Source organism: Hemicordylus capensis, chromosome 6 (assembly GCF_027244095.1).
Source record: "Hemicordylus capensis ecotype Gifberg chromosome 6, rHemCap1.1.pri, whole genome shotgun sequence".
Lineage (NCBI taxonomy): Eukaryota > Metazoa > Chordata > Lepidosauria > Squamata > Cordylidae > Hemicordylus > Hemicordylus capensis.
The window spans coordinates 106603254-106629533 of NC_069662.1; the positions used below are offsets into that span (position 1 = coordinate 106603254).

General features: G+C 42.1%; 1 protein-coding gene across 18 annotated transcripts in view; it reads right to left on the reverse strand.

Annotated features, from left to right (window-relative positions):
* Window positions 1-4959: 4959 nt before the first annotated feature.
* ZCWPW2 (zinc finger CW-type and PWWP domain containing 2) overlaps window positions 4960-26280 on the reverse strand; it is a 76237-nt gene continuing 54916 nt past the window's right edge. For 14 of the 18 annotated variants that reach the window (XM_053264800.1, XM_053264801.1, XM_053264803.1 and 11 more), the window contains 2 exons: window positions 8509-8630; window positions 4960-5458 (listed from right to left, as the gene is read on the reverse strand). In XM_053264800.1, the coding sequence (XP_053120775.1) occupies window positions 5285-5458; window positions 8509-8630 (296 nt within the window). In that variant the 3' untranslated portion in view covers window positions 4960-5284. Of the gene's footprint in view, window positions 5459-8508; window positions 8631-22890; window positions 22959-24758; window positions 24827-26280 lie in introns of those variants that run through there. The other 4 variants (XM_053264790.1, XM_053264789.1, XM_053264788.1 and 1 more) reach the window with 4 other exon arrangements.

Sequence of the window (26280 nt, forward strand, 5' to 3'; positions counted from 1 at the left end):
GGTGCAACTAGTCATGCTTAAATGTCATTTTTAAGTGCAACTGGGGCAAGATTAGGGCGAGTTCTTGCCATCTGAAACTATTTCTTCTCGAATACTGTATTTATTTTGCATGTATATACTGCTTTTCAGGCGAACCTCCCAAAGTGGTTTTAAAGTTCTTTTAAAGGCCTGTTTGATGAACATTCATTTCAAAAAATAAAATAAAATACCCAAAGGTCATACACACAGCCAAAAATGCTGGCTGGGTGGAGGGCTGGCAGGGAGGCAGGCTCCTATCTGCCTCTACAGTATGCATATGATCTCCTTGCAAAGCCTGGACAGGTAAGGAGATCATTACCTGCCCAGGCTCTGCTTCTCACTCAGCGCATGATTGGTGTCATGGCAAGTGGCAGAGCAGGGAGCTGGAGGAGGAAGTCCTTTGGCATCCCTCAATGCACTGCGCCAGGAGCATGGTGCATTGAGGGATCCTCCCTCAGCCAGGCACTCTTGCCGCCTGGCTCTGTGTGTGAGCCAGACCACCCTGAACCTGGGGTGTAGGGTGTACCTGCACCTTTAATCCTAGGCTAAAGCCTTGGGTAAATCCCCAGACTTGAGGCTGAGGCGGTGCTCAGCTTGATCCCACTTCACATGGGCAGTCAAGCCCAGGCTGGGCGGCACAAGCCTGGGCTTGGCTGTTCGTGTGAACAGCCTCCCAGTCAGTTCACTGGAGTCCAGATTCACATCACAACATGGATGCAGCTGCACATCTCGATTTGCACCTATAGCTGCTTTAGCTGCACACAAGACAGCTTGGTGCTGGGATCTCTCTCACACTGGAATAGGGTAATTTTCTATCAAATATGCTATACAGAGCCATTTTAAATAGTTTTCAATTCATCATTCCTTATCTTGATTTTTCTGGTAGCAATAAAAGACCTTTATAAAGTCATAGCCTGGGTGTAAGGCAAGGATTCTCAACCCTGGGTTCCCAGATATTATTAGATCACAACTCCCTTTGGCCTTTGGACATGGTGGCTGGTGATGATGAGAGTTGTAGTCTAACAACACTCTTGGTATAAGGAATGGATGAGGGTTTCCCGGGGTAGAAAATCAGCACAAGAAATCTTTTTTTAAACCGAACTGCTAGTTTTCAGCTAATCGCTCTGCGTACCAAGTGCACTATTAGGAGCAACGATCAGGTCACTAGTGAAAACAAAACACTGAAAAACAATCACCTTCTATGATCAGACCTAATGAAACACAGAAAAATTAGATTGTATCACAGTCCAGTTTTCTCATAATTCTGCTTCTGCTGCTAGTCTTGGTGGAAAGCTGTTTTTGACACAGTAAACCTCAGCTGAAATCCTAGGCTAAGGCATTATCTGCCGGATGAAGTTATAGAAACCTAAGTGCTTCATATCCCAATGCACCACTCAATCCTATGAAATCGTACCAACAAGTAAGTCCCTCTGAGTTCAGTGGGACTGCCTTCTGTGTAAGTGTACCCAGCCTCTTAATTCAGTTCCGGCTGAAGAGTTCTCTCTTTCACCTCTGTTTCTTATTGTTTTTAAATCCTCGACTGAACTTTATATATTTCACTCATGGATACTTACACTATTTCCCTTGCTAGTAACTTTCGGAATTTTACCAGAACTTTTAGAAAAGCCAAGCATGTTTTAAGTGCATTTTACACACAGTGGCTGACATTCAGACTAAAGTTGAATGTATATAAACACATTCTGCATACAACAGGGGAGGGATGACTTCTGCCAATCTCCCTTCCCCTCTGCCCAATGTGCCTCCTGAAAATATGTCCCTTAGGGTTGTGGGATCCTCAATAATATGTTTTTGGGAGGTGGAGGGAAGGGGAGAGTGGCACACACAGAATGTCAGTCAGTATTCAGCTGACTCTTTTAAAAACAAATCTTTTTAAAAAGCGAATGTCACAGAGAGATTTGACTAACCTTATTATTTTCCAGTGTCTTTCCTGAATGAATCAATTCTTCAGCAATTTTCCTTAAATACTGAAGTTTCAGCAATCTTGTCTCTCTTTATATAAAACACTTAGGTGGTATGTAGCAAGCCCCACCCTCATAGTGCTAAACCAATCGGCAGCCAGCAGGGAGTGACATCAGAGGCCCTATCGGGGTGTGTGTGGGCGGGGCTACTGAGGCTAGCAGCAGCTGGAGGTGCCTGGAACGGCCCAGCTGAGAGGCATGCAGGCCGTGAAATTGGGGCCTGGCGTAGTGCAAGCATCGGGGCTTGGAGGTGCACTGTGGGCTGAGCTGAACTGCGAGGGCCTCAGGGGCAGCTTTGGCAGCAGCAGCATCAGAAAAGGAAGCAGAGGAGGAGGCCTCTCCAACCCTGCTGCGGCTCCCGCTGAGGAGAGGAATGGGGGGAGGGTGGGCGCAGAGACTGAAGGTGAGGATCAGGACTCAGGTGAGGGGGGCTCTGGGGTGAGGGGGCTGTGGCAGGAGATGAGGAGAGCAGAGTACTAGCATGCAGATGCTCTGCACCAGTAAAGCTAGTTTTTAGTAAGCCTTCTAAAGAAATTACTCACATTTGTTATGGGAGACCTCTTCGGCTTGCCACAATCTGTATGAAGAGATATTTTCAGCTTTTAATACTTACATCCCAATTCTGAAGACAGCTTCACATGACTTGAGGTTCCTATAAAATGCATGCTCCTGGTGGGCATGTTGTCTGAAGCCACTCAAATCTGGTCCCAGTACCACATTACTGACAATTTCCTGACTTCTGCCCAACTTCCGCAACCAAGATTTGAAGTTGGGTGGAAGTAGCTGGGAGAATGTCAGTAAACTGGCATGGGAACTAGACTTAGGCAGCTTTAAATGACATCCCTGCCAGCAGTGTATGCTCTGTGTTTCTTTCTGAAACATGCATGGTTCATATTACTGTATATTATGTGATTCAGCTCAGAAATGGAGGGTTGGCATATTGAATTGGAACTGTGTGTGCAATAACATGAGGCTGGATTACAATTCCCTGTAACTTAGAACGAAGTATTTTCTCAATATTTTCTAGTATTGGTCTAAATCAGGCCTGCTCAACTTAGGCCCTCCAGCTGTTTTTGAACTACAACTCCCATAATCCCCAGCCACAGTGGCCAATAGCCTGGGATTATGGGAATTGTAAGCCAACATTTGCAGGAGGGCCGAAGTTGAGCAGGCCTGGTCTAAATGGATCCTTTCTTTTCAGTGTCCTATTCACAGGTGAAAACTGGAGGAAACCCCCAACTTTCAGCAAACCCCCAACTGCAGGACCAGAAATTCTCAATGAATTCAGGTGGGAGAAGAAATTGTTTAAAAATTCTGTGGGTGGCAGTGCTTCCTTAAACTTAGCTTTGGTGATGGTGGCAGATCTCCATGTGTGTGTGTGTTTTTGTTTTTTTTAAAGATATGCTGCAGTGGTAGAACTGGAGCAACGTTTAAAGTGAAAGGCATCCCACCTTCCAGCTCCTGCCAACCATAATGTCTTTTCCAAGAATGCACTATGGAACATTACACCACAACATAGGGTAGTTCCTTTTGTATTCCATGCAAAAAAAATTGGCACCCCCTCAGATAATAAAGGACTCTTGCCACCATCACCCTCGTCACCACCACCCAAACTAAATTGTAGTACAGCACCCACCCCCCAAATTCATTCACGTTTTGCCACTGACTTCCCCTTCGTTCATCCCTTCCCCTGCAGACCTGTCCCCATACTGAACTGGAGAGAACCCCCACATACTATGAAATGTGTTTAAAAGATTAATTTTTCAAAATTCAGATATTATACGTGAGTTAAGTGATTTGAGATCAACACACACACACACACACACACACACACACACACATTATTGGCTCATGATTTCCACTGATAGTGATAGATACATTGCTGACATCCAGAGATCAGAGCAGCAATCTGGGGATGCAGTGAAGTTTAGGGATATGCACGAACCATATGGCGTCCGAGCCGGTTTGGCAGCAGTGGGGGTGGGTGGGTTACCTTTAAGGAGCAGGGAGGGTGCTATTCCCCCCCACCCCACCCGCTGCATTTTCCCTGCTGGCGATGTGTCCAAAATCACTGTGCGGGGTGGCAGTGTACCCTCTTGCCACCCTGGTCAGTGTCAGACCGGAAGTGGCCGGTGCACTGGCCACTTCCAGTCTGACGCTGACCATGGTGACAAGAGTACACTGCCTCCCTGCACAGTGATTTTGGACACGGCACTGGTGAGGGAAATGGGGGGTGGGTAAGAGCACCCTCCCTGCTCCTTAAAGGTAACCCCACCACCGTCTAACCGGCCCAGCACTAGTTTGTGCACATCCCTAATGGAGTTGTGCCCCTGCACAAATCAACTGCTCTTAACTCCACCAGAGTCTTTCTGAGCAGCAGAGCATGCATGCAGGAGGAGGAATTTTCTTCAGAGATGTATTTTTGGAAGGTAAAGAGCACTTAGTGAGGCAGGGGAGACCAGTGAAAGTCACTCCTCCCTCTCCCCTCACATGCACTCTGCTGCTTGGGGAACAGGCAACAGCCAGAAACTTTGGCTGAGAAGAGCCGCCTCTATGTGTGGAGAGATGGCTCTGCTGGATCTCCAGATAGCTGCTCTCGATGTCAGCCATTATGCCTATGCTACTATTGTTCCTATGAATCTTTTAACATCTGCCCAGAATGCAAAATATGGCCAGAAAACATATTTACACAAAGTACATCCATAGCTGAGCTGTCCACACTCAATATAGCCCAGTGGGAATTATGTATGAGGGTCAAAGGTCTGATTCAGCAGTCATTTTTCATAGAGTAATTAATATTACAAAACTAAAAATTAATTTAAAATGTAATTAAGACTGGAAAAAAAAACTGAGGTTCAGTTTATGATTCAGTAGAATTTTCTTAGACTACTTCTTGAGCAGTTATAAACAAATCACCGTGTTAGAAAGATGCAGGTATTCAAGAAGTGTTACTACACTCACATACAACAATTTTTTTTATTTTCAGTCTTAGTTTCAACAAGTTTCAACAAGTGGATCAACAAGTTGCTTAAAGGCTAAACATATATCTCTGTCAGGATACACCTAGAAGTGCATGACTTTTCTATTAAATCCCACTTATATAGCTAAACACAGACTGTAGCTATATCAATGTTATGAATGAACCTGATTAAAAACAAAAATCTGTTTAAAGCAGTCTAATTTTAAATTAACTATATATTGAACTGCTGTTAAGGATCTCTTACTATATGTGAAAAAGGATGCACACTAAAGCTGTAAATAGTCTAATAGTTTCTCGCTTATCAGTACTACAAGCTGTCTTGGAATTCAGCCATTAAAGAATCTATTTCCTTAAACCTGTCTGTAATACTCTCAATGCACTCTCTAGCCTTGAAAGCTTTCCCATCAATTATAATAGAGTCCTCTTGGGTGCTGATTTCCACTGGCCTTTTTTCAGGAAACTCCATGCAGCAATTAGCTACCTACAAGAAAAATATTCATATTATAGTTTATTAAACACAACTTTGCAACAAAAGGCCTTCATCTGGATCCAGCCATGGATATCCACACATGGAAATAGGATGCACAGCCAGTATGTATGTAGATGCACACCTGGATCCATATCATGATATTTATCTGGATAAAATATCTGGATATGTTTTTATGTGGATAAGAATATGGATTACTATCCAGGGACTCTGTCTCTTGGAAGAGAATACCCTATTAATGGGGCATGGCCTAACTTGTCCCTTTAATTTTAATGGGACTGCTTTGAGTAATTTTTATCATGTCACAGCCATTGTTTATTGTTATTTGTTTCAAGGTCAATCAATTCCAAATTACCATACCTGTAAAATACACAGGAAGAGAAATGTGGACTTACCTCTACTCCTCATATGCAAACATGCAACATTAAAATGGAGCCTTATGAAATAAGAAGCTGAATGTTTTCTTTTAATCTTTTGCAGCAGTTGACCCATAAAAATATATACAAGGCTTGTTGAGACATTATGTTGCATGAATGAACAGGTGTCTGCATACATGTGAATGACTGTACACACATTGATGTCCCCGCAAATACAGGGTTCAGATAGGAAAGGTACTATTGTACATACGTTTAACATAAGGTGTACATAGGGCTACAGTCAGGGGTGGATTAAGCCTTTTGCTGCCCGTAGGCAGCCAAGGATTTGCCACCCCCACTGCCGCAGTGAGGGTAGGGGTGGCGAGGGGAGAGCCTTTTCTTCTAAAAACTGCCGCTGTGCATGGCAGGATGAGGTCAGCAAAGGTGGCTGCGGAGAGCGGGGCTGTGCTGTCATTTCGGAGGGAGGAGGGGAACTGGAAGGACCCTGCCCTTGCCGACCGTGCAGCAGCATTGCTAAAAGGGGGAACTTTCTCCTCGGCCCACCACCACCCTTCCTACTGCAGGAGAAGCCGATGGGATGGCATGCACTGCCAGCCCTCCCACTGGCTAAGCTTCTTTGCAGGCTGCTTCCCACCCCCAGATCTTCAGAGTCAGTTGGGGTTGGGCCAAAATTTGCCACCGGTAGACAATTTGTCACCGAAGGCAGGTGTTTTTTCTGCCTATCCTATAATCTGCTCCTGGCTACAGTCTTGTTTATAATACAGTCTTGTTTCACAAAGCTACCATAGGAACAGGTTGAGAAGACTATTTTAGTGGAAACTTCCAAGAATTTTTTACTGTACACCACCCAGAGATGTGAGTTTTGGGCAATATATAAATATGCTGAAAGAAAAAGAAGAGAAAGAGAAGAGAAAAAGAAAGAAAAAACAATACAGTCAACTGATTGATAGTAATCTATTCATACAGTTGGGCCCTATGCAGAATACTGAAGGTCAGTGAAAAAATATTGATTTCTACATTTATTTGGCTGACATTATTTGGCAGACCAACACTCTACACACCAAATAACATTGTGGTCAGATAACAGGGAAGGAGTGACCTTTGGCAATCCTTCCTTCCTTCTGTGCCACCTGAATATACATTTCCTCTGTGCCACCTGAATATATGTCTTTGAGGATCCTGCAGCCTTCAGGGACATATTTGTGGTTAAGGATGTACACAAACCAGTTTAATGCCTCAGGGAAGCACTGAACCGGCTTAGGCACCCACAGCGGAACCAGTTTGGCAGGGTGGGGAGGGGTTCCTTTAAAATGCAGATAAGCAGGTCCTTACCTGCTCTGGTGGTGCCCCACCGCTTTTCCGGGCATGGCACTCATTCTACCAAAGGGCATGAGCGGCTGTGGCACTTTCCTGCAGCCTGTACATCACATCAGCACACGCATGCAACCGCACATGCGTGGCAGCCATGTGAGTCCTGGCGCTGCTCACAGGCTGAAGGGAACAGTGCTGCAGCTGCGCATGGCCTTTGGTAGAGCAAGCGCTGCGCCCAGAAAAGTGGCAAGGCAGCAGTGGAGAAGATAAGGACTTGCTTACCGGCTTCTTAAGGAACTACTCCCCACCCTGACTGTGGCTGCCCTAGCCCATTTGACAAAATCCCTGTTTGTGGGAGGCACAGAGGACTGCAGAGAAAAAGGGATGTTAAAAATAGTCCTTCCCCATTGCATGACTGCAATATTATCCGGTGTGTGCAGCATTAGTCTGAATATCAGCTATTGTCTATTTGACAAAAGATCCAAATTGTGGCCTGGTGAAAGAGAAAAGTTTGGGAGCCTTGCTGGAAAGCAGTATAAAAATGTAATATATCAAAAATATTATCACAAAAGTATATTAGAAGGCACCCACATCCACGTTTTTGCAAGAACGGCTTACAAAAAGCAAACAAACTTCTAAAAACAAAGCTCAGTGGGTTATTCTCATTTTGGTGCATGCTCACAGCCTGTTCTATGACATGGAACATACATTATATTTTTGATGTATTCCAGAGTGCATTGCTTGAAGACAGTTTTGAATGCATGGACTAGCCCAAAGTTGTTACAATGCTATACAAATGGTTGCACCCAATGTTTCATGCCTTCCAAGGAAGCTGCTTCCTCTGGAGGAAGGGGAGCTTTGGATACAACTTGGTATTTGTATTTATATAACAGCTTTCATTGCCCCTACATTATAAACAATCAAACAGAAATTAACAAAATGCCATGAGTTCCCTCTATACCCTTAAAAAAGCTAAATATGGAGCTTGCATTGGCATAGGAGTATTAACATGGTAGCTGTTTTGCCTGTTTGTATGCAGATATCTGCAAAACAAATAACAACAAGGTTATCAGTGGATGCAGCTCCTCTCGACTGGGATTCCACTGATAAATATTAATTTCAAAAATTGTTAGATGCATGCACTTCTTTCTCATTGAAGGGCATATGCTTTTAGCAATGTCATTATAATTCACGAATATACAAACCTTTAGAGTTTGCAGTGTGGATACTTTTTTATAAATGCATTATAATTTGAGTAAATATTTCAACTTGTGTTTCTTAGCCAAAATAAGAATTGCACTCAAGTGACTTTCCCAATCATTAGTAGTTAGCAGAGGAGCTATGAATAATGTATACCTCTCCCCTCACATTATTGTCTTCTCCATTCACAAATGACTCGAAAGATGGCTTGAAGGGGGCTGCAACATGCTTGAGAACTTGGTCCAAATCTTTTAGTATAATTTCTGTCTTGGAGAAAACTAATAAAACAACAGTGTTAATAATTTAGATAAAATATACATGGTATATTAATGCAATGCTATTTATTGCTCAACTGCCTTGGCTACAGCATTGTGGAAAGGGTAATCATCATATTCTCAATACAAAAAGAAACGTGTTAATATAACATTACTCCTATGCAAAAAAATACAGCAATTGCTCTTACTAGAATAAGTTCAAAACAACTTAACTGGCTTCTACAAGCAGTGGTATTTGCACCTATTAAAAATGTACGCAATATAAAGATATTTGATATACAATCTAGTTCACAAACTAGAGATGTGCATGGAACCTGTTTTGTTAATTTGGCTCTAATCTTCCTTGGCCAAATTGGGTCCAGTCCGGCCCGGCAATCAAGCCTTACATAAGAACAGCCCTGCTGGATCAGGCCCAAGGCTCATCTAGTCCAGCATCCTGTTTCACACAGTGGCCCACCAGATGCCACTGGAAGCCTACAGGCAGGAGTTGAGGGCATGCCCTCTCTCCTGCTTTTACTCCCTTGCAATTGGTACTCAGGGGAGTACCAGTTTTAGGAACACAGGGACATAGGAAACTGCCATATACTGAGTCAGACCATTCTATCCAGCTCAGTATTATCTTCACAGACTGGCAGCGGCTTCTCCAAAGTTGCAGGCAGGAATCTCTCTCAGCCCTATCTTGGAGATGCCAGGGAGGGAACTTGAAACCTTCTGCTCTTCCCAGAGCAGCTCCATCCCCTGAGGGGAATATCTTACAATGCTCACACATCAAGTCTCCCATTCAGATGCAACCAGGGCAGACCCTGCTTAGCTATGGGGACAGGTCATGCTTGCTACCACAAGACCACCTCTCCTTTCCTATTTTTATCTCCTATTTTTACATTCTCAAGGGCCGGCTCAGGGGGTATACTTGTAAAGGAGAATCCAACTAGGTTTCCCCTTTACAAGAAAATTGGGATTCCCTAGTCTGGGGAGGGCGGAGGAGTGAAAGGGGAATCCTTTACCTTTAAAATGAAGGTCTATGGGGTGACGGAGGTGGCCGGCGGAGACATTGGAGGCAGTGGCGGAGGCTCCTCCAACCCCACTGCCGTCTTCCCAAATGACCTTCCAGGCCAGCTGTGGCCCAGTTCAGGCCTCTGTGTGTGTGCAGAGGCCATTTGCACCACCATAAAAATTGAATGGTGATACAAATGGCCTCTGTGCACATGCAGAGGCCACTCTAATCGGGCCACAGCTGGACTGGGCTGTCATTTGGGAGGCTGGCGGTGGGATGGGGGTGTCGGAGGAGCCACTGCTGCCATCTCCTATGTCTCTGCCACCACTGCCTCTGGGGCCTTCATTTTAAGGGTAAAGGATTCTCCTTTCTCTCACCCCCCTTTTAGGCTAGTGAATCCCACTTTACTTGTAAAGGGGAATCCTAGCTGGATTCCCCTTTACAAGTATACCCTGTGAACCAGTTTGTTTGTCTGTGTGTTGCATTTTTATACTGCCTTTCTGCCTTGACAAAGGCATTCAAAGCAGTTTACAATGTTAAAGAACAAAGAAATTACATAAGATTCTTCCAACCAGGAGTCAATCCAGTTCAAACAGACCACCTGAACCGGGCAGGCTCAATGTTGAGCCCGGCTCAAAGTGAGCCAGCTCGCACATCCCTATCACAAACCATTTGCAACAAAATGCTTGGATTATATTATTGCATTTGTGTCAAAAGTAAATGCATGATCACCTTAAATTTATTTCATTTAAAATGGTCTGCATATTGGAATGATCAGTACAAATAGGAAACTATCAGTACTTCCCACTGCATATCCTTCCCTTTCATCTATCTTGCCTTCGATCTGAATCTATTTACTCTCCAAACCTCTGTTTCATATGCACTAAACTGATGGCAATGTTTGATGTCTTTTATATTGCCCATTATCCAGGCAAAGATTTATTAAGCCCTTAATAACAAAATTTCATGGTAATCTGAAGGGGTCATGTAACTTAACTCCTAAGTTATATTAACCAGGTTACAACATTAAAGGTTGCAAAATCCCTTTAATGTAGGCCAATAAAATTATGACCTGGTATCAAAAGGTTCAGGACAATTTTACTGTAGAGCTCAATTTTAAATTTGATTCTGCTTCATTTCTGAGTAATATCTTGTTTTTGTACTAGATGAATACTATTACTACCTCATGTGGCAGTACTTGCTTGGTTTTAAATTGATTTTATCTTATTGTCAATGTGCTAGAATAAAAATTGATTCATTGATAGTGGAAACTATGGCTGACATGATGAATTACCCAATGTCTTTTTAATTTCAATGGGACTACTTTGAATAATTTTCCTTATCAAGCCAGCCTATATTTCCATTTCCCATTTTAATATTGTCGGTTTTAGAAACTTACAGAAGGCAACTGTATTTAAGCAATACAGTACAAATAAACCAAACCAAAACAACTAGTCTAAAGAGACAATTTCTACATAACTTTAAAAATAACTATATGGGCTCAGTTGTGTATCTCAAAGTCAGAACTATTAAAACTATTAAAACTTCAGGAAAAATCACACTACTGGGGTTAGGTATGATCTAAGTAAATTTGTACTGAAGTTGCTCTTAAGATTATTTTAGGAATGCCTTAAGAGTGTACAGTAAGTTACCTAATCAATCTACTGCATGACACTTTCAGAAACTACTAAAAATCCTTGATAGCAGGCTTTACATAAAAAGACATTTGTATGGCTTGCTTAGCTTTTAGTTTTGTGCTAACATTTATACAACATTAGTCACATAACTAACTGATTACGTCCAAGTGTGTCAAAGTATTATTTGGAACCCTTTTATTTATTAATTGAGAACTATAGGCCATGTATTTTTTTTAATGGAGATGGAATAAATTTCTTATTGGAGGTTCTGTCCAACACATACAGTGCCAATTTGATTTCAGAATCACACTGAAGAAGTGCAGACAATTTTTTTTTACTGCAGTGATAGAATTTTGTCTCTCTTTGAAACCTACCTGTCAATTCCAACCTCTAGTCTTAAAGAAAAAGCACCTTTGTCCTTAAATGCATTTCTTCCCAGTATTCATTCATAACAGCTTAAATAGTTTTCCAGCCCCTTTCTGCACACTAAAGGCAGATGTCAGAAAACTACTTCTGAAGTGCACAGGTGAGGTTTTTCCTTAATTAAGCTTTTTCCTATTTCCTATTTCCCTGATTTGGGACACAATTCAAATCTTGTTTAAGTCAGCAGCAAAATTTTCATTGCTTTTATTGAAGACAGATTGCACCCTTTATTATTAAGAATAAAAAATTAAGAAACAGCTTTATTTGTTAGCCACCCCATAACCAATTGTTCTGTGGGTGGCGCACAACACACTAAAAAACAACAAATAAAAATATATAAAACATGACAAATAAATCACAACACAAAACAAAAAACAATACATTTTAAAAACTTTTTAAAAACTCTATTTCTAAAATCAGTTTTTAAAAGCCTTAGTAAAAATAAAGGTCTTCACCTGGCGTCTAAAAGAGCAAAGTGATGGTGCCAGGTGAACCTCACTAGAGAGGCTATTCCATAAATGGAATGCCACCGCCGAAAAGGCCCTCTCCCTAGCAGCCACCTGCCTCACCTCGTTTGGCAGGGGCACTTGCAGCAGGGCCTCCAAAGATCTTAAGATCCAAGTTGAGACATATGGGGCAAGGCGCTCTCAGGTAACCTGGTCCCAATCCGTTTAGGGCTTTAAAGAGCCCCTGGTGGCGCAGTGGTAAAACTGCCACCCTGTAACCAGAAGGTTACAAGTTCGATCCTGACCAGGGGCTCAAGGTTGACTCAGCCTTCCATCCTTCCGAGGTCGGTAAAATGAGTACCCAGAATGTTGGGGGCAATATACTAAATCATTGTAAACTGCTTAGAGAGCTCCGGCTGTAGAGCGGTATATAAATGTAAATGCTATTGCTATTGCTATTGCTAAAGGTTAAAACCATCACTTTGAATTGGGCCCGGAAATGGACTGGGACCCAGTGCAGCTGATGAACCACTGGCATGATATGATCAAAATGCCCAGCCCCAGTTAATAATCTTGCAGCCCCATTTTGTACCAACTGTAGTTTCAATACAATTTTGAAAGGCAGCCCCACATACAACACATTGCAGTAATCTAAGTGGGAAGTAACCAGAGCATGAGTAACTGTGGCCAAGGTATCCAGGTAAGGTCACAGTTGCAGAGGTGCACCTGGTAATATTGGAGCCTGGACCTGAAGGCCTTTGCCCCCACCACCAACCCTAACCCTTCTGCAAGTTAAGCATCATCTCCCCCACCACCACACACACACCATGACACATGAAGTATTTTTAAAGGGGTTTGAGGGCACAAACAGCAACTGAACTCTCAAGAAGGTAAGAATATAAAACAGGTATATTTATGCAAATATGCATTAGCAGAAACATTTCAACATGCAACTTATTTATTTATTTATTTATTTATTTGGTGCCCCTCCCCAAACTTTCATCTCTGGGCAGTTAACAATAGCATAAAACAAGTTAAAAACATATACCGCGCTGTGTTCATCTGAAGCTGTCCCCAGTGTTGTTACATGGCTGTACACATTACTGCACAACATGCAGATCTACTTGTTTTTGCTATAGTTCTCCAGCTTGCTTGGCAAGGTCAGCATCTCCTATTAGTTGGTAGAATGTTTCTGTATCACAGCACCACCATATTTCAAACTGTACTTCTTTGGTTTCCTTGATATGTGTTGTTAGAAGGGGCAGTACCCTTGGAAACCTAACAGCTGCTCATCAGCTGCGGGAATGTAGCACTGCTGCACAAACAAGGTCCAAATACATCTAATAGATGCCAGCTTGTAAATTACTCTTCTCTCTGGCTGTGTGCCTTTGTCATCAAACCTTACTTGTTTACTTAAGGTTCCTCAAACTATTGCGGCTGCATAGTTGCACAGAAGTAGGGATTCCCCCAGATGTGCTGCCCCACAGTCCCTGCAGCATTTTATGACTGGCATGAAACACACCAGTGAGGACTAGCAGGCCAAGATATGCTTTCAGTTCTATAAGGTTAAAGGGGCTTTAATAAGAACAAAGGAAGCTGCCATCTACTAAGTCAGACTATTCGTTCATCTAGCACAGTGTCTACTTTTACTGGCAGTGACTATACAGGGCTTCAGGCAATATTTTTTCTATTGTGTTGCACACACTGCCCCTGTCAGTTCATATATGAATGACTTCATTGGGCCAGTGACAGACTGGTTGTGATGATGTAGTAGACCATCTTCTGCCATTCCTGCTCGTCATCTAACCCATGATCTCAGTATCCACTGGCAGGCGAGTAAGATTCAGCAGACTATCAGTACCACATATCTCAAGTCTACATCTTCTTGCTCTTTCCACCTGGAGCCAAGCTCTTGTTGTTGCTATATCTCATCCCCTCTTTTGCCATGCTGTATCCCACCAGGGAAAGCACGGGAAGACCAGATACATACTGTGGGTGTTGCCTGTTGTGATCTTTCTGCCTTTGTTGTGGTGGCTAAAATCCCTGCTTCTGTGAAATCAGATGCTTCTGAATGATTTGTTCATTCCAAACACTAGATCTTGCATTCTGAGAAGGGGCAATTACATCGGTCCACACTTGGGAGCACAGACCTATGTAGTGCCTCAGACAATTTGCCAGACACTTTTCAAGATCAAATGAGCTTGGAAAGGGAAATACATTTCTGAAGAGAAACAGGATATTCTTTCCTATTACAATTCATTCAACGTGGGGCCAAGATAGGAACTACCCTAATAGAGAAAGTCCATGCATTTCTGGGGTTGTTTTTCTCCCAATTGATTTACAACAGAAATGGGATAGAAACTACCCCACCATAGGGAGTCCGTGCATTTTAGGGTGGTTTTCTATCATGTGCCACATTTTTATTAATAATGTAAATATAACTGGTGAGGGGCCATACTTTTGGATATAATGTGTATCAAAGTGCTGGTAAGAATGTGACAAGGGAATAGCTGGGAGTGCAGTGGTTTGCTTGCTAATGTACACTTATGCAGCTGGAGGTAGGATTTACCCAGGATGATGGTTAAATATACTTGGCAATAAGTATAACTAGCTGGGTCGGGTGTAGAGCGTCTGCACCTCCACTGCCTGCCTGGCCCACTTCTTCCCCTCCTGCCTGGCCTGCTTCTTCCCTCCCCACCTGTGGCTTCTGGCTGTTCGGCTGGCCGGCACACTTCTTCTTGCCCACCCCCGACCTGGCACTTTCTGGCTGGCAGGCCAGATTCCCCAATTCCTGGTGGCTGGGCTGGCCTGCCGTTGCCCCCGGCAGCCAGGTAGCCTGCTGCCGCCTACTGTTGCCGGTGGCCGGGTAGCCTGCCACCACTGCCTGCTGCTCCTGCCAGCCAGGCCAGGCCAGCCCAGCCCACTGCCGCCTGCTCTCGCTTGCCAGGCCAGCCTGCCACTGCCTTCTCCCGGCATACCTATTTTCTCCCTCATCCCCATTGATAGTCCAGCAGTTGCTCGTGAACTCTCACGAGAGCTGAGACACACAGAATTTGCGATGGGTACATTTAAGACAATTAAATATATAGATAGAGAGTTGGGCAAGGTGATTGAGTGCGGCGTCTCAGTTCCTGGCAGTTTTGGATGATGCAGATTATCTAGACCTATTTCAAACTGGCTTTTGTGTGGGCTATGGATGATCTCCAACTGGCTATCGACAGAGGGAGTGTGACTCTGCTGATTCTTTTGGTTCTCTCTGCAGCTTTTGATAGCATCGACCATGGTATCCTTCTGGACCATCTGAGAGAGGTGGGATTGGGTGGCACTGTTTTACAGTGGTTCCATTCCTAACTGTCTGGTAGTTTCCAGATGGTGTCACTTGGAGATTGTTGTTCTGCAATGCAAGATCTGGAGTTCCACAAGGCTCCATACTGTCTCCAATGCTCTTTAACATCTACATGAAACCACTGGGAGAAATCATCAGGAGGTTTGGTGCAGGGTGTTTGTTATCAATATGCTGATGACACCCAAATCTATTTCTCCATATTGACCTATTCAGGAAATGGCATAATTCCCTAAACGCCTGCCTGGAGGTGATAATGGGCTGGATGAGGGATAACAAACTGAAGTTGAATCCAAATAAGTAAGAGGTACTGACTGGGGGGTTGGAACCTGAGAGATGGTTTAGATCTGCCTGTTCTCAATAGGGTTACACTCGCCCTGAAAGATCAGGTACATAGCCTGGGAGTGCTCCTGGACCCAAAGCACTACCTGGTTTTCAGGTTGAGGCAGAAGCCAGGGGCGCTTTTTATCAGCTTTGGCTGATACGTCAGCTATGTCCATTTCTTAAAACAGTGGTACATATGCTGGTAACCTCCAGGTTTGACTACTGTAATGCACTCTACGTAAGCTGCCTTTGTACATAGTCTGGAAAATACAATTGGTACAGAATGCAGCAGCCAGATTGGTCTCCAGGACAACGCGAAGGGACCACATAATAGGGATGTGCCTGAATCATTTTGGTGCCTCTTTGAGGAGGTGCTGAAATGATTTGGCTCCCAGTAGCTGAAAACGTTTTGGTGCGGGGTGAGGAGTTCCTTTAAAAGGAGGTGCCCACACCACCCCATTGCGGTGCTGCTCTCCAAAAAGCTTATCCATGACAGTGGCAGCCCGTGCATGCACCGATGCCATTTGCATGCTGACGCCATACGAGGGATGCTGGGGGAAGCATCCTGTTGCTGTGGCAGTTTTAAACGAGAGTGGCACGGACTGCCAGTGTCACGTGATGGGGTGGCGCGGAGCGATGGAGGCTTCCAGGAGGAGCAGGTAGGACCTGCCTGCCTCCTCTTAAGGGAACCCCTCACCGCCCTTGGGATGGTGCCAAAGTAATTCGGTGCACATCCCTACCACATAACACCGATTTTAAAATAACTACCCTGGCTGCCGATATGTTTCCGGGCAAAATACAAAGTGTTGGTTATTACCTATAAAGCCCTTAATGGCTTGGACCCAGAGTTTTTAAGAAAGCGCCTTCTTTGTCATGAATCCTGATGCCTGTTACGATCTTGAGAGGTCTGGTTACAGTTGCTGCCAATTCATCTGGTGGTGACCCAGGTCCAGGCTTTCTCTGAGGCTGCCCCGGAGCTTTGGAATATGCTCCCAGCTGAAACAAGAGCATCTCCTCTGTTTGTTTTTAGGAAGACTCTCAAGACTCACCTGTTCTCGCAAGGCTGTTTTAATTATAATTAATTTTAATAATTTGTTTTAATAACTGTTTTATGCTATTTTTGTTTCATAGATTTTAATCTGTGACGTTTTATATTGTTTTTAAATTTTGTACACCGCCTAGAGATGTACATATCAGTCAGTATAAAAATATGATAAATAATTAAATAAGAAATTTTTAGTTTGAAGAGAGGAAAATCATATGCCACCTTACAGGCTGCCATTATGGTTAATACACATAATTGGTAAAAAGCTACCTTGAATGTAGTGTCCTCAGAAATCCTATATAACATAATTCTCATGCTATAGGATGCCAAGTATGGGTGGTACATTCAAACCTCTCATTTATGCCCCAGTGATATGGGAGTAAATGAATGCCTACAAGATTTACTCTCTATTGATAATTGCTACTTACACTTTAAACACATGAAAGAAGCCACATTTCTGAACAGGATGTTTTAAAATTATCAAAGGAAGGAGGTCCAATGGTTTCCCTATGCAGTTTGTTTGATTACTGAACAAGGTCATTCGCGGCCACTTGGGCTGGGGTTGGGGAGGGCAGGATCCTACCTATCGTGTCCCCTCAAGGCTACGGGCACCACTGGGTACTACCACTCACACAATCCTCATAATTGGTACTTTAGCAAGCGACACACTGATCCAGAGCCCGGGGGGAGGGCTTCTAGATATCCCACAGTGCAATGAACGTGAAGCACAGTTCATTAATGAAATTCCTGAGGCAAGGATCACTACTTCCCCTGGCCTCTATGGTTGTAATGGTTGCCAGCAGCCTGAATGGAGCTGCCAGCAGCCCATGCACCCACATCTGGGCAATAGTGTAGGAGGGTACACGCAGACCCTCCTGCCTCACAAAACCTGAGCTACCTGGTTGTGGAGCACCAGGATCAGACCGATCCCAGTGGTTCTCACGATCAGCCCTAAACTGCCTAGCACTGCCCTACCTGGGTGGGGCTGAGTTTGAGAATGACCTCAGCAAATACTAAAATTAAGGAAAAAACGCCCCTTAACATATAAATGCTATATATCTATGCGTAATGCTAAACTAGCTATTTGTCATAATTTATCCTTAAACATTTCTAAATTGACAATATACTGTGTCACCCAAAATAAAACACAATATTTAAAATTAGGCTTAATTTAATCAGCTTGGAAAGAGAGATATTCTAACTTTTTCTCTTTACTTGGTGCTGAGTACTCTGCTGATCATAACACAGCCCAACATCCACTCTAAACCATTGCTAATCATGTTTTGTTTATTATCTATAAGATAAAATGGCATGTTTCTGTTTATCACTGTTCCCCTTGTATGTATGGTGTTTTTGTTTTTACTTTTATCTTGATCAAATGCATATTTCTGTTAAAATTCCTAAAGTCAGGAGAATAGCAAATATTTGGGCCTTGATAATGAGCTGAGAAGAACAGACATATGCAAGTGTGCATGTTTTACTTAAATAAATAACCAAACATCAATTTTAGAGAATGAGCTAGCACTTGATACTGTGATCTGTATATCTGAATTGTTGGCAGCAGACATAATAGTAAGGGAACTCATTATGAAGGTTCTGTTCTGCTACATACATATTATATTTCTTATATATAAAGTCAGGAACTGTACAATATTGTTAAAATATTGTATAAATATTGTATAAATATTGCTCAGCACGCTTGCCTTGGATTCCTACCTGCTAAAGATAGTACATGGAGGCATTTGAATTGAGTTGTCAATGACAAAAATGTAAACAAGATCATGGTTGCACCCTCAGGTTGAGAAAACAATTATTCCCTTATAAGCAAAAGCAGTCTGTTGCTGAAACATGAACTAGTATACAACCTCACCTTGCCAATTGTACTACTATGATCGTCTGCTGATCTAACACAGCATAATTAGAGTCCCTGATGATCCAACAGTAAACAAAGCAATTTATTTCTTTTTAAAAAAAATCCCCCACCCTTTTTAACAACATTATCTCTTGACCCAACTGAAGATGTGGTGGTACAATAATCAGGAAATTGATTTGATTAGCACTTTACTAACCAATGTTTATAGGTACTTGTATTTCACTCCCCTGCTTTCAAGTAAGATATCTGAAAGCAATCTCTTAACTTTATAGAAAGTGATGGCTGACATGTTTTGCAGCAGTTAGTAGTGCAGAACAGAAGCTGCATTCTAGCAAGGGGCTGTCTTGGAACTCAGCCCAGAGTGTTGCTGAATTGAGTATGCACGGACAGGGAATGGGGAGTGATTTTCACTGCCCACCCCTTGCCAGAAATTGCTCTCTCCTTCCCCCTCTGCACATGTTCAGCTGCTCAACAAGACTCTGGGCTGAGCTCTGAGACAGCCTCTTGTGGGAACACAGCTCCCATTTTGCACTACTAAGGCTGCAGAACATGTCAGCCAATGTTTATAAGAAATTATCTGTTTTAACAAATATGCCTCTCAAGACTTTAGCCAAAATCAAAAGGTCTGTTTTGACCATTCTATCAAATAACATTTTAATTTAAAAAAATTGTGATATACTTGTCATCTGCTATGATGAATTAGTTTGTGACTCAGGTGAATAAGGCTCCTTATTTTACAGCTGTCCTTAATATGTCATAGTAAACTTAAAGTTGAAAAATATATTTGTGGATTGAACCATTTTTGAAGGAGAATGACCTGAAACAATGGTACGTATGCTGGTACGTACTTGGCTGCTGCAATGAGATCTATGTGGGGCTGCTTTTAGACATTGTCCAGAAACTTCAGTTGATACAAAATGTGGCAGCCAGATTGGCTTCTGGGGCAACCCAAAGAGACCATATTTCTCCTACTTTAAAACCATTACACTGGCTGCCTATACATCTCCAGGCAAAATATAAAGTGCTAGTGATTATCTATAAAGCCTGTAACAACTTGAGCCCAAGGTAATTAAGAGAGTGCCTTCTGCTTCAGGATCCCTGCCACTTACTAAGATCTTCTGGAGAGTCTGCCTGAGGTTTCTACCAGCTTGGCTCGTGGCTACTAAGGGTTGGGGCTTTTCCATAGCTGCCTCAGACTCTGGAATTAACTCTCCGTTGTTATAAGAGCAGATTGTGATTTTAGATTGTGAGCCCGTTGGAGACAGGGATCCATCTTATTTATTTACTTTTTCTGTTTGATAACTTGTGTTGAAAAGAAGTATATAAATAGTAGTAATAGTAATAAAATAGCTTCAACATCTCTAGCAGACTTTAAAAGTGTTCTCAAGACACATTTATTAACCCTGTGTTAATTGGAAATTCCGACGTCAGAATCCTGTTTCCACCACCAGGAGGCATTAGACTAATGTAATACCCTAGGTAGCATTCCTGGTGGTGGGGCTCTTTAATTCACCACCCAGCACTTGGGTGGGGGTGGTTGGGTGGCGCAGAGATGATCAGGAGTTCAGGGTGGGGTGGGGCAGGGTGGGCGGGGAGTGTGGAACTCAGGGGCGTCTGGAGATTGTAGACCCACGCAGGACTTACAATCTCCAGAAGCCCATGCATTTCCTCAGCAGCACACAGGCTTCCCAGGGAGCAGTTCCATGCTCCATGCCCACCCCACCCCAAATTCCCAGTCGTCTCTGTGCCACACAGCATCTGTGCTGGATGGTGAATTAAAGGGCACCCACCATGAGGAATACTACCCAGGGCATTTGCCCCATGGTCTAATGCCTCCTGTTGGTGGGGGGGAGGGAATTCTGAAATAAGAATTCTGCATTTACCGACTTGCACAGGCCTAATAGTTGTTTAACCAAGCCTTTGATCAGCTGTTGTTGTTTTTATGCTATTTTAATGGGTTTTAATTGTTTGGTTTTAATCTGTGGCATTTTTTATTTATTTACACAGTCAGACAGGTGTTATTGACTGGTTTGTTTTATCCAGACATCGAGTCCTTCCCAAGGACCTGGGATGGCTGAATTTTATTGTCAATGTTGTTGCTGTTGTTATAGATATCGTCGCAGAATATAGGCTGTTCCCAGTAAAGTTGCTTTTTGTAATTGGCTGATGGTGATTTGTGTGGCCCCTATGGTGTTGAGGTGCTCTTCAAGGTCTTTTGGAACTGCACCCAATTACCACTGGGATTATTTTGATCTTTTTCTGCCACAGCCTTTCAATTTCAATTTCTAGATCTTTGTATTTGGTGATTTTTTCTATTTCTTTTTCTTCTATTCTGCTATCCCCTGGTATTGCTATGTCGATTATTTTAACTTGTTTTTCTTTCTTCTCGACTACAATTATATCTGGTGTATTGTGTGGCAGATGTTTGTCTGTTTGTAGTCGGAAGTCCCATAATATTTTTACATCTTCATTTTCTACCACTTTTTCAATTTTACGGTCCCACCAATTTTTAGCTACAGGTAGCTTGTATTTTTTGCAGACGTTCCAGTGTATCATCCCTGCTACCTTGTCATGCCTTTGTTTGTAGTCAGTCTGTGTGATCATTTTACAACAGCTGATTAGGTGGTCCACGGTTTCATCTGCTTCTTTACAAAGGTGGCACTTGCTGTTTGTTGTTGACTTTTCTACTTTTGCTCTTATTGCATTTGTTCTTAGTGCCTGTTCTTGTGCAGCCAGTATTAAACCCTCTGTTTCTTTCTTCAAGTTGCCATTCTTAAGCCATTGCCAGGTCTTGGTGATGTCTGATTTTCCACTTATATTGTGCAAATATTTACCATGCAGTGGCTTATTTTTCCATTTTTCTGTTCGGCTCTTGACTTGTTCTTTCTTGTAGGCCTGCTTGGTTTCATTGGTGTTGAATAGTTTCTCGTTCTTGACCATTTGAAGTGCATCTTCTTCACTGTCCTTGATATATTCTTCAAGGCCTCTTTTCTCCTCCTCTACTGTTTGATGGACTTGCAGCATTCCTCTTCCACCTGAGCTGCGAGGGAGGTATAGCCTATCTACATCACTGTGGGGGTGCAGAGCATGATTGATGGTCATGATTTTCCTGGTCTTATGATCTAGCATCTCTAGCTCTGCCTGGGTCCAGTCTATTATTCCTGCACTGTATCTGATAACAGGTATAGCCCAGGTGTTTATGGCTTGTATGGTGTTCCCGCCATTGAGTTTGGACTTGAGGATTTTTCTAACTCTCCTGATGTAGTCACTTCCAATTTTTCTTTTAACTTCAGTGTTTGCAATGTTATCAGCCTGGAGAATGCCCAAGTATTTGTAATGTTCTTTCTCTTCCAGGTTCTTGATGTTGCTTCCATTGGGCAGTTCTATTCCTTCTGTTTTTCTTATTTTCCCTCTGTTCATTATTAATGCAGCACACTTGTCTAGTCCAAACTCCATTGCTATATCGCTACTGAATATACGGACAGTGTTTAGCAGTGATTCAATTTCTGACTGAGACTTTCCATACAACTTCACATTGTCCATGTACAGCAGATGGTTTATTTTACTTGATGTTTGGTATCTGAGGCCTGTTTTGTTTAGTATTTGTGAAAGTTGAGTCATGGCAATTACATACAACAGAGGGGATAGTAAGTCCCCTTGGAAAATGCCTCTTCTAATGCTAACCTGTCCAAGTGTCTCGCGATTGATTTTTTAACTGTGTACTCCACATGCTCATTGCTTTTTAAATAAATATTTGAATGTTTTTGCTGACACCAGTTGTTCCTAAACATTTTAGTATCTATGTGTGAGGCAATGAATCAAAGGCTTTCTTGTAGTCAATCCATGCAACACATAGATTTGTTTTTCTTCTCTTGCAATTTTCTAAAATCATTTTGTCAATCAGCACCTGGTCTTTTGTGCCTCTGGTGTTCGGGCAATTTTATATTATTTTAATGGGTTTTAATTGTTTAGATTTCAAAAACAAATCTAATCTGTGGCATTATTATTATTATTATTATTATTATTATTATTATTATTATTATTTGTAAACCACTAGGGGACATTTGTTTTTGGTGGTATAGAATTGTAATAAATAAAAATAAAAAGTTAAACCTGTAGCTTATTCCATTCCAAAGGTTTAAAGCAGGTATCTATATATATAATTATCTAAACTGTACCCGTGGCTAATCCTGTGCATGGCAGCTCTTGTGAGAGTTCCGGCGAGAGAGAGTTGCCGGAAGGGCAGCTGCTGCAGAGGAGGGAGGGAGGTCAAGGAGGAGGAAAAGAAAGAAAGAAGTTACATTGAGCAACGGAATCCTCACAAGGAGGACAGCTGATTCGGAATGAAGAGTGCACCGAGGGCCATCCATGCAGGCTGGAAAGGAAGCCCCGGCTTGGCCGTCCTCTTTGCGAGTAGACTTGGTGGTGATGGATGCCATTGCTCAATTTCTGGGGGGAGATGAGACTGACTGGACGGGGGGGGGGACTGGCTGAGGGGGTGAGTGAGCAATAAAGTTCTTCAGCAGAGACGCTCTGTGAGGGATAAGCTAGTACTAATTATTTCACTCTCATTATTCCACCCTATTCCAGAGCATCTAAAACCAGGTTGAAATGTCTTACACTGCTTCTGGAAAATGTACAGACTTGGTATTTTGCAAGTTTCTATGGGGAGGGAATTCCAAAGTTCAGGAATGTCAGATGTTCCTGAAATGTAATTCCCTCTATGATCCACCACAAATCAGACCCTCAAAAGACACATTCATTCAGACTTGTGCTAAAGTTGAGGGAGAATAGATACTCCAGTTGATTCAAGAAAACAATCCAGGTCTACTTCTTCATGTTGCCACACTGAGTGTGTCACTCGTTCAAATAACAGTGATTATTAAATTAACAGTTTCATGCTACAATATGACAAGCACTCATGAATGGCTTAACTACATTTCAGGAAATTTTCTTGAATTAATAATTTACAATCCAATTTCGTATATTAAAACATTTACATTATATGCTGCTTTATGCATTTCAGATCTATTTATTTTTAAACCACAGAGAATGATGAATCCTTTGGATTTCAGTAGTATTTTGGGGATGCAATTTAGCAACAATATCATTTTAAACTGAACTACTGGTTTAACTGTAAAGCATCTCACAGCATATATAAGCCACTTGTGAGCCCTCCCCAGGCATTGGTTGAGCTGCTGTGGTGGTCATGAAACATTCATGATCATTCTAACCACTATGTGGGAAGTGCTTATTCACAGAATGCTGGCAAAGAATACAGGTTCTTTAAGGGAAGTGAAAAATCAGTCTGGGGCGGGGCGAAGGGGACCTCACCTCACACAGCTCTAGCAGGGGCTGTGCACTGTAAGTAGAAAATGAAAACAGACGTAGGGTTGCTGCACTGGCATACACTGGAGGCTGGGATGATGAAAGCAAAGAAAGCATTGGAGATAGGGAGCTATGAAATGAGGCAAGGTGGCTGATGGATTGTAATTAGCTTTCAAGCAATGATCAGAGGAAAGGTAGATGATGGAGGCAGGGAGATGCAATATCAGACAGGACAGTGAGAAAAGGAACCTGGAGAAATAATCTCTTCATATGGCCTAGAAATAAGAAGGGCTAAATGGTGCTTAGAAGTAAAGGGAATGGACGGCAAGAGAGGTGGTGTCACAGAGACCAGGTCAATGAAGGGGGCAGTAAAGGTCAGGAAGGAAGACAGAGACTGCATTTCACATTAATTTGAAATACTCAATTACTATCTAGCAGGAAGCCTACTATTTTAATTGTAAAATTTTAATTATGTTAAGGTTAAACACTTGGATGCTTTGCAAACAATTCAACTGTTTTATTTTCTCAACACCTTTTTAATCGATTGAATCAGTATATTTATGATTTACTATGCACACATGGTTAACTAATACTGTTCCTCAGGAAAAAGCACTGCTTTTCATAAGGAAAGATACTTGTGCCATATCTTATATACATATCAAGTCTTTAAAAAAACAAAACTGCCTGATTAAAGATATTTGCACATCTTTATACAGACCTAGATTTTCTGTTGACAGGATATCTTCCAAGTCTGCTGTTTCAAGAGAACACATTAAAGTTTTTTTCCTAAAAAATTAGAAACAGTTGAAGCATTTGTTTGAAATCAATAATCAAGAGTAGCCAGATTATATCTGAAAAATGTATAAATAATGCCTTATGCATATGGCTTTCCAATTCTTGCATTTACACAAAAAGAAAGAATACTGCTATATATTTGTGAATAATGCCTCAACATTAAAAAATTATCCCAAATCACGTGATCATTTTTAATAGTATTATATCCCCTTGGTGTTCCCTTCAAAAGCAAAATTAAAAAGTGTTAGGTGGAAAAAAATTTTTTAATAGCTGCACTGACTTATATTTCAAACAATAATTACAGGCTAAATTTTAATGACTGCGATTTCTAAGCCTTATACTGTATCCACTAATCATATAGGTGGGTAGCTAAATAGTTTAAATTGCATGTGAAAGTTACCGTCCACTATAACTAAACAATAGAAATGAAAGCTTTCTGAAAGCAGGTTGAAAGTTTAATATTATGCATATTAAATACTTTAGAAAGGTAAATAGCTGTGAAAATATAAAATGAAATTCAAATGATGAGTACTTTTAAACTGCATATTATATACACAAAATTTAAATGTCAATTACTTGAGGGTTCCCTTCAGAAAGAAAAAGCTTCCATTTCAATCCTTAAGACACAATTATATTATTTAGAAAAGGATAGATGGAAGTTGCATTGGAACATATTTTTGCAAGGTCTCCTAACTCAGGAGATACACATGCCTTGCCCCTTTAAGACCAGGCACTAAAGATGCACAACTATAATGTAAGAGGATACAGAAGAATGGAGGCACTCTTTCATGGCACATTACAAACTATGGGTAATATTGTAAACAATATGGTTTCCCCCTAAACAGAACACAACTGATGGCTGTCCGAGAAGGGAAACTTTGCTTTATAGTTATTACAGTGCTTAAGCGAAGGTCTGTCAGCCATAAATGATTAAGTGAAGCAACTTCCTGCTCCCTCTGAAGAGGGAATGGGGAGACAAGTGGCAAGGGTTATGGGTGGGGGACCAAAGGAAGAAACCAAAATGCAAAAAGAACAGGCACAAATCTGTATACCACTTCAAGGATAGAAAGAAGAAAGAGACAAATTTCAAGAATAGATATTTCAAGGATAGAAAGAGATAAATCAAATAGAGGGAATAGAAATAATCTTTTTTAAAGAAATAGACAAAAGTTCTCCGACCAGCCAGAGATGTTGACTTCTCAGGGGATGACAAAAAACTGACGAGGAGCGGGCTGGTCATGTGGTACTAGAGCAGAGCAGGGGCAGAACTACCGTAAAAAGAATGAGGAATAAGAAAGCTTGGAAATGTTCCAAATCATGCTTTCACAAGGATGCGAAGCCCAGTAGTGTGAAGGACAGAGACCACTCAGAAGAACTATAAAATGACAGCACATCAACCATGCTCCAAAAATAAAGACTGGGAAAGAAGAGCATCTGCTGTGCCC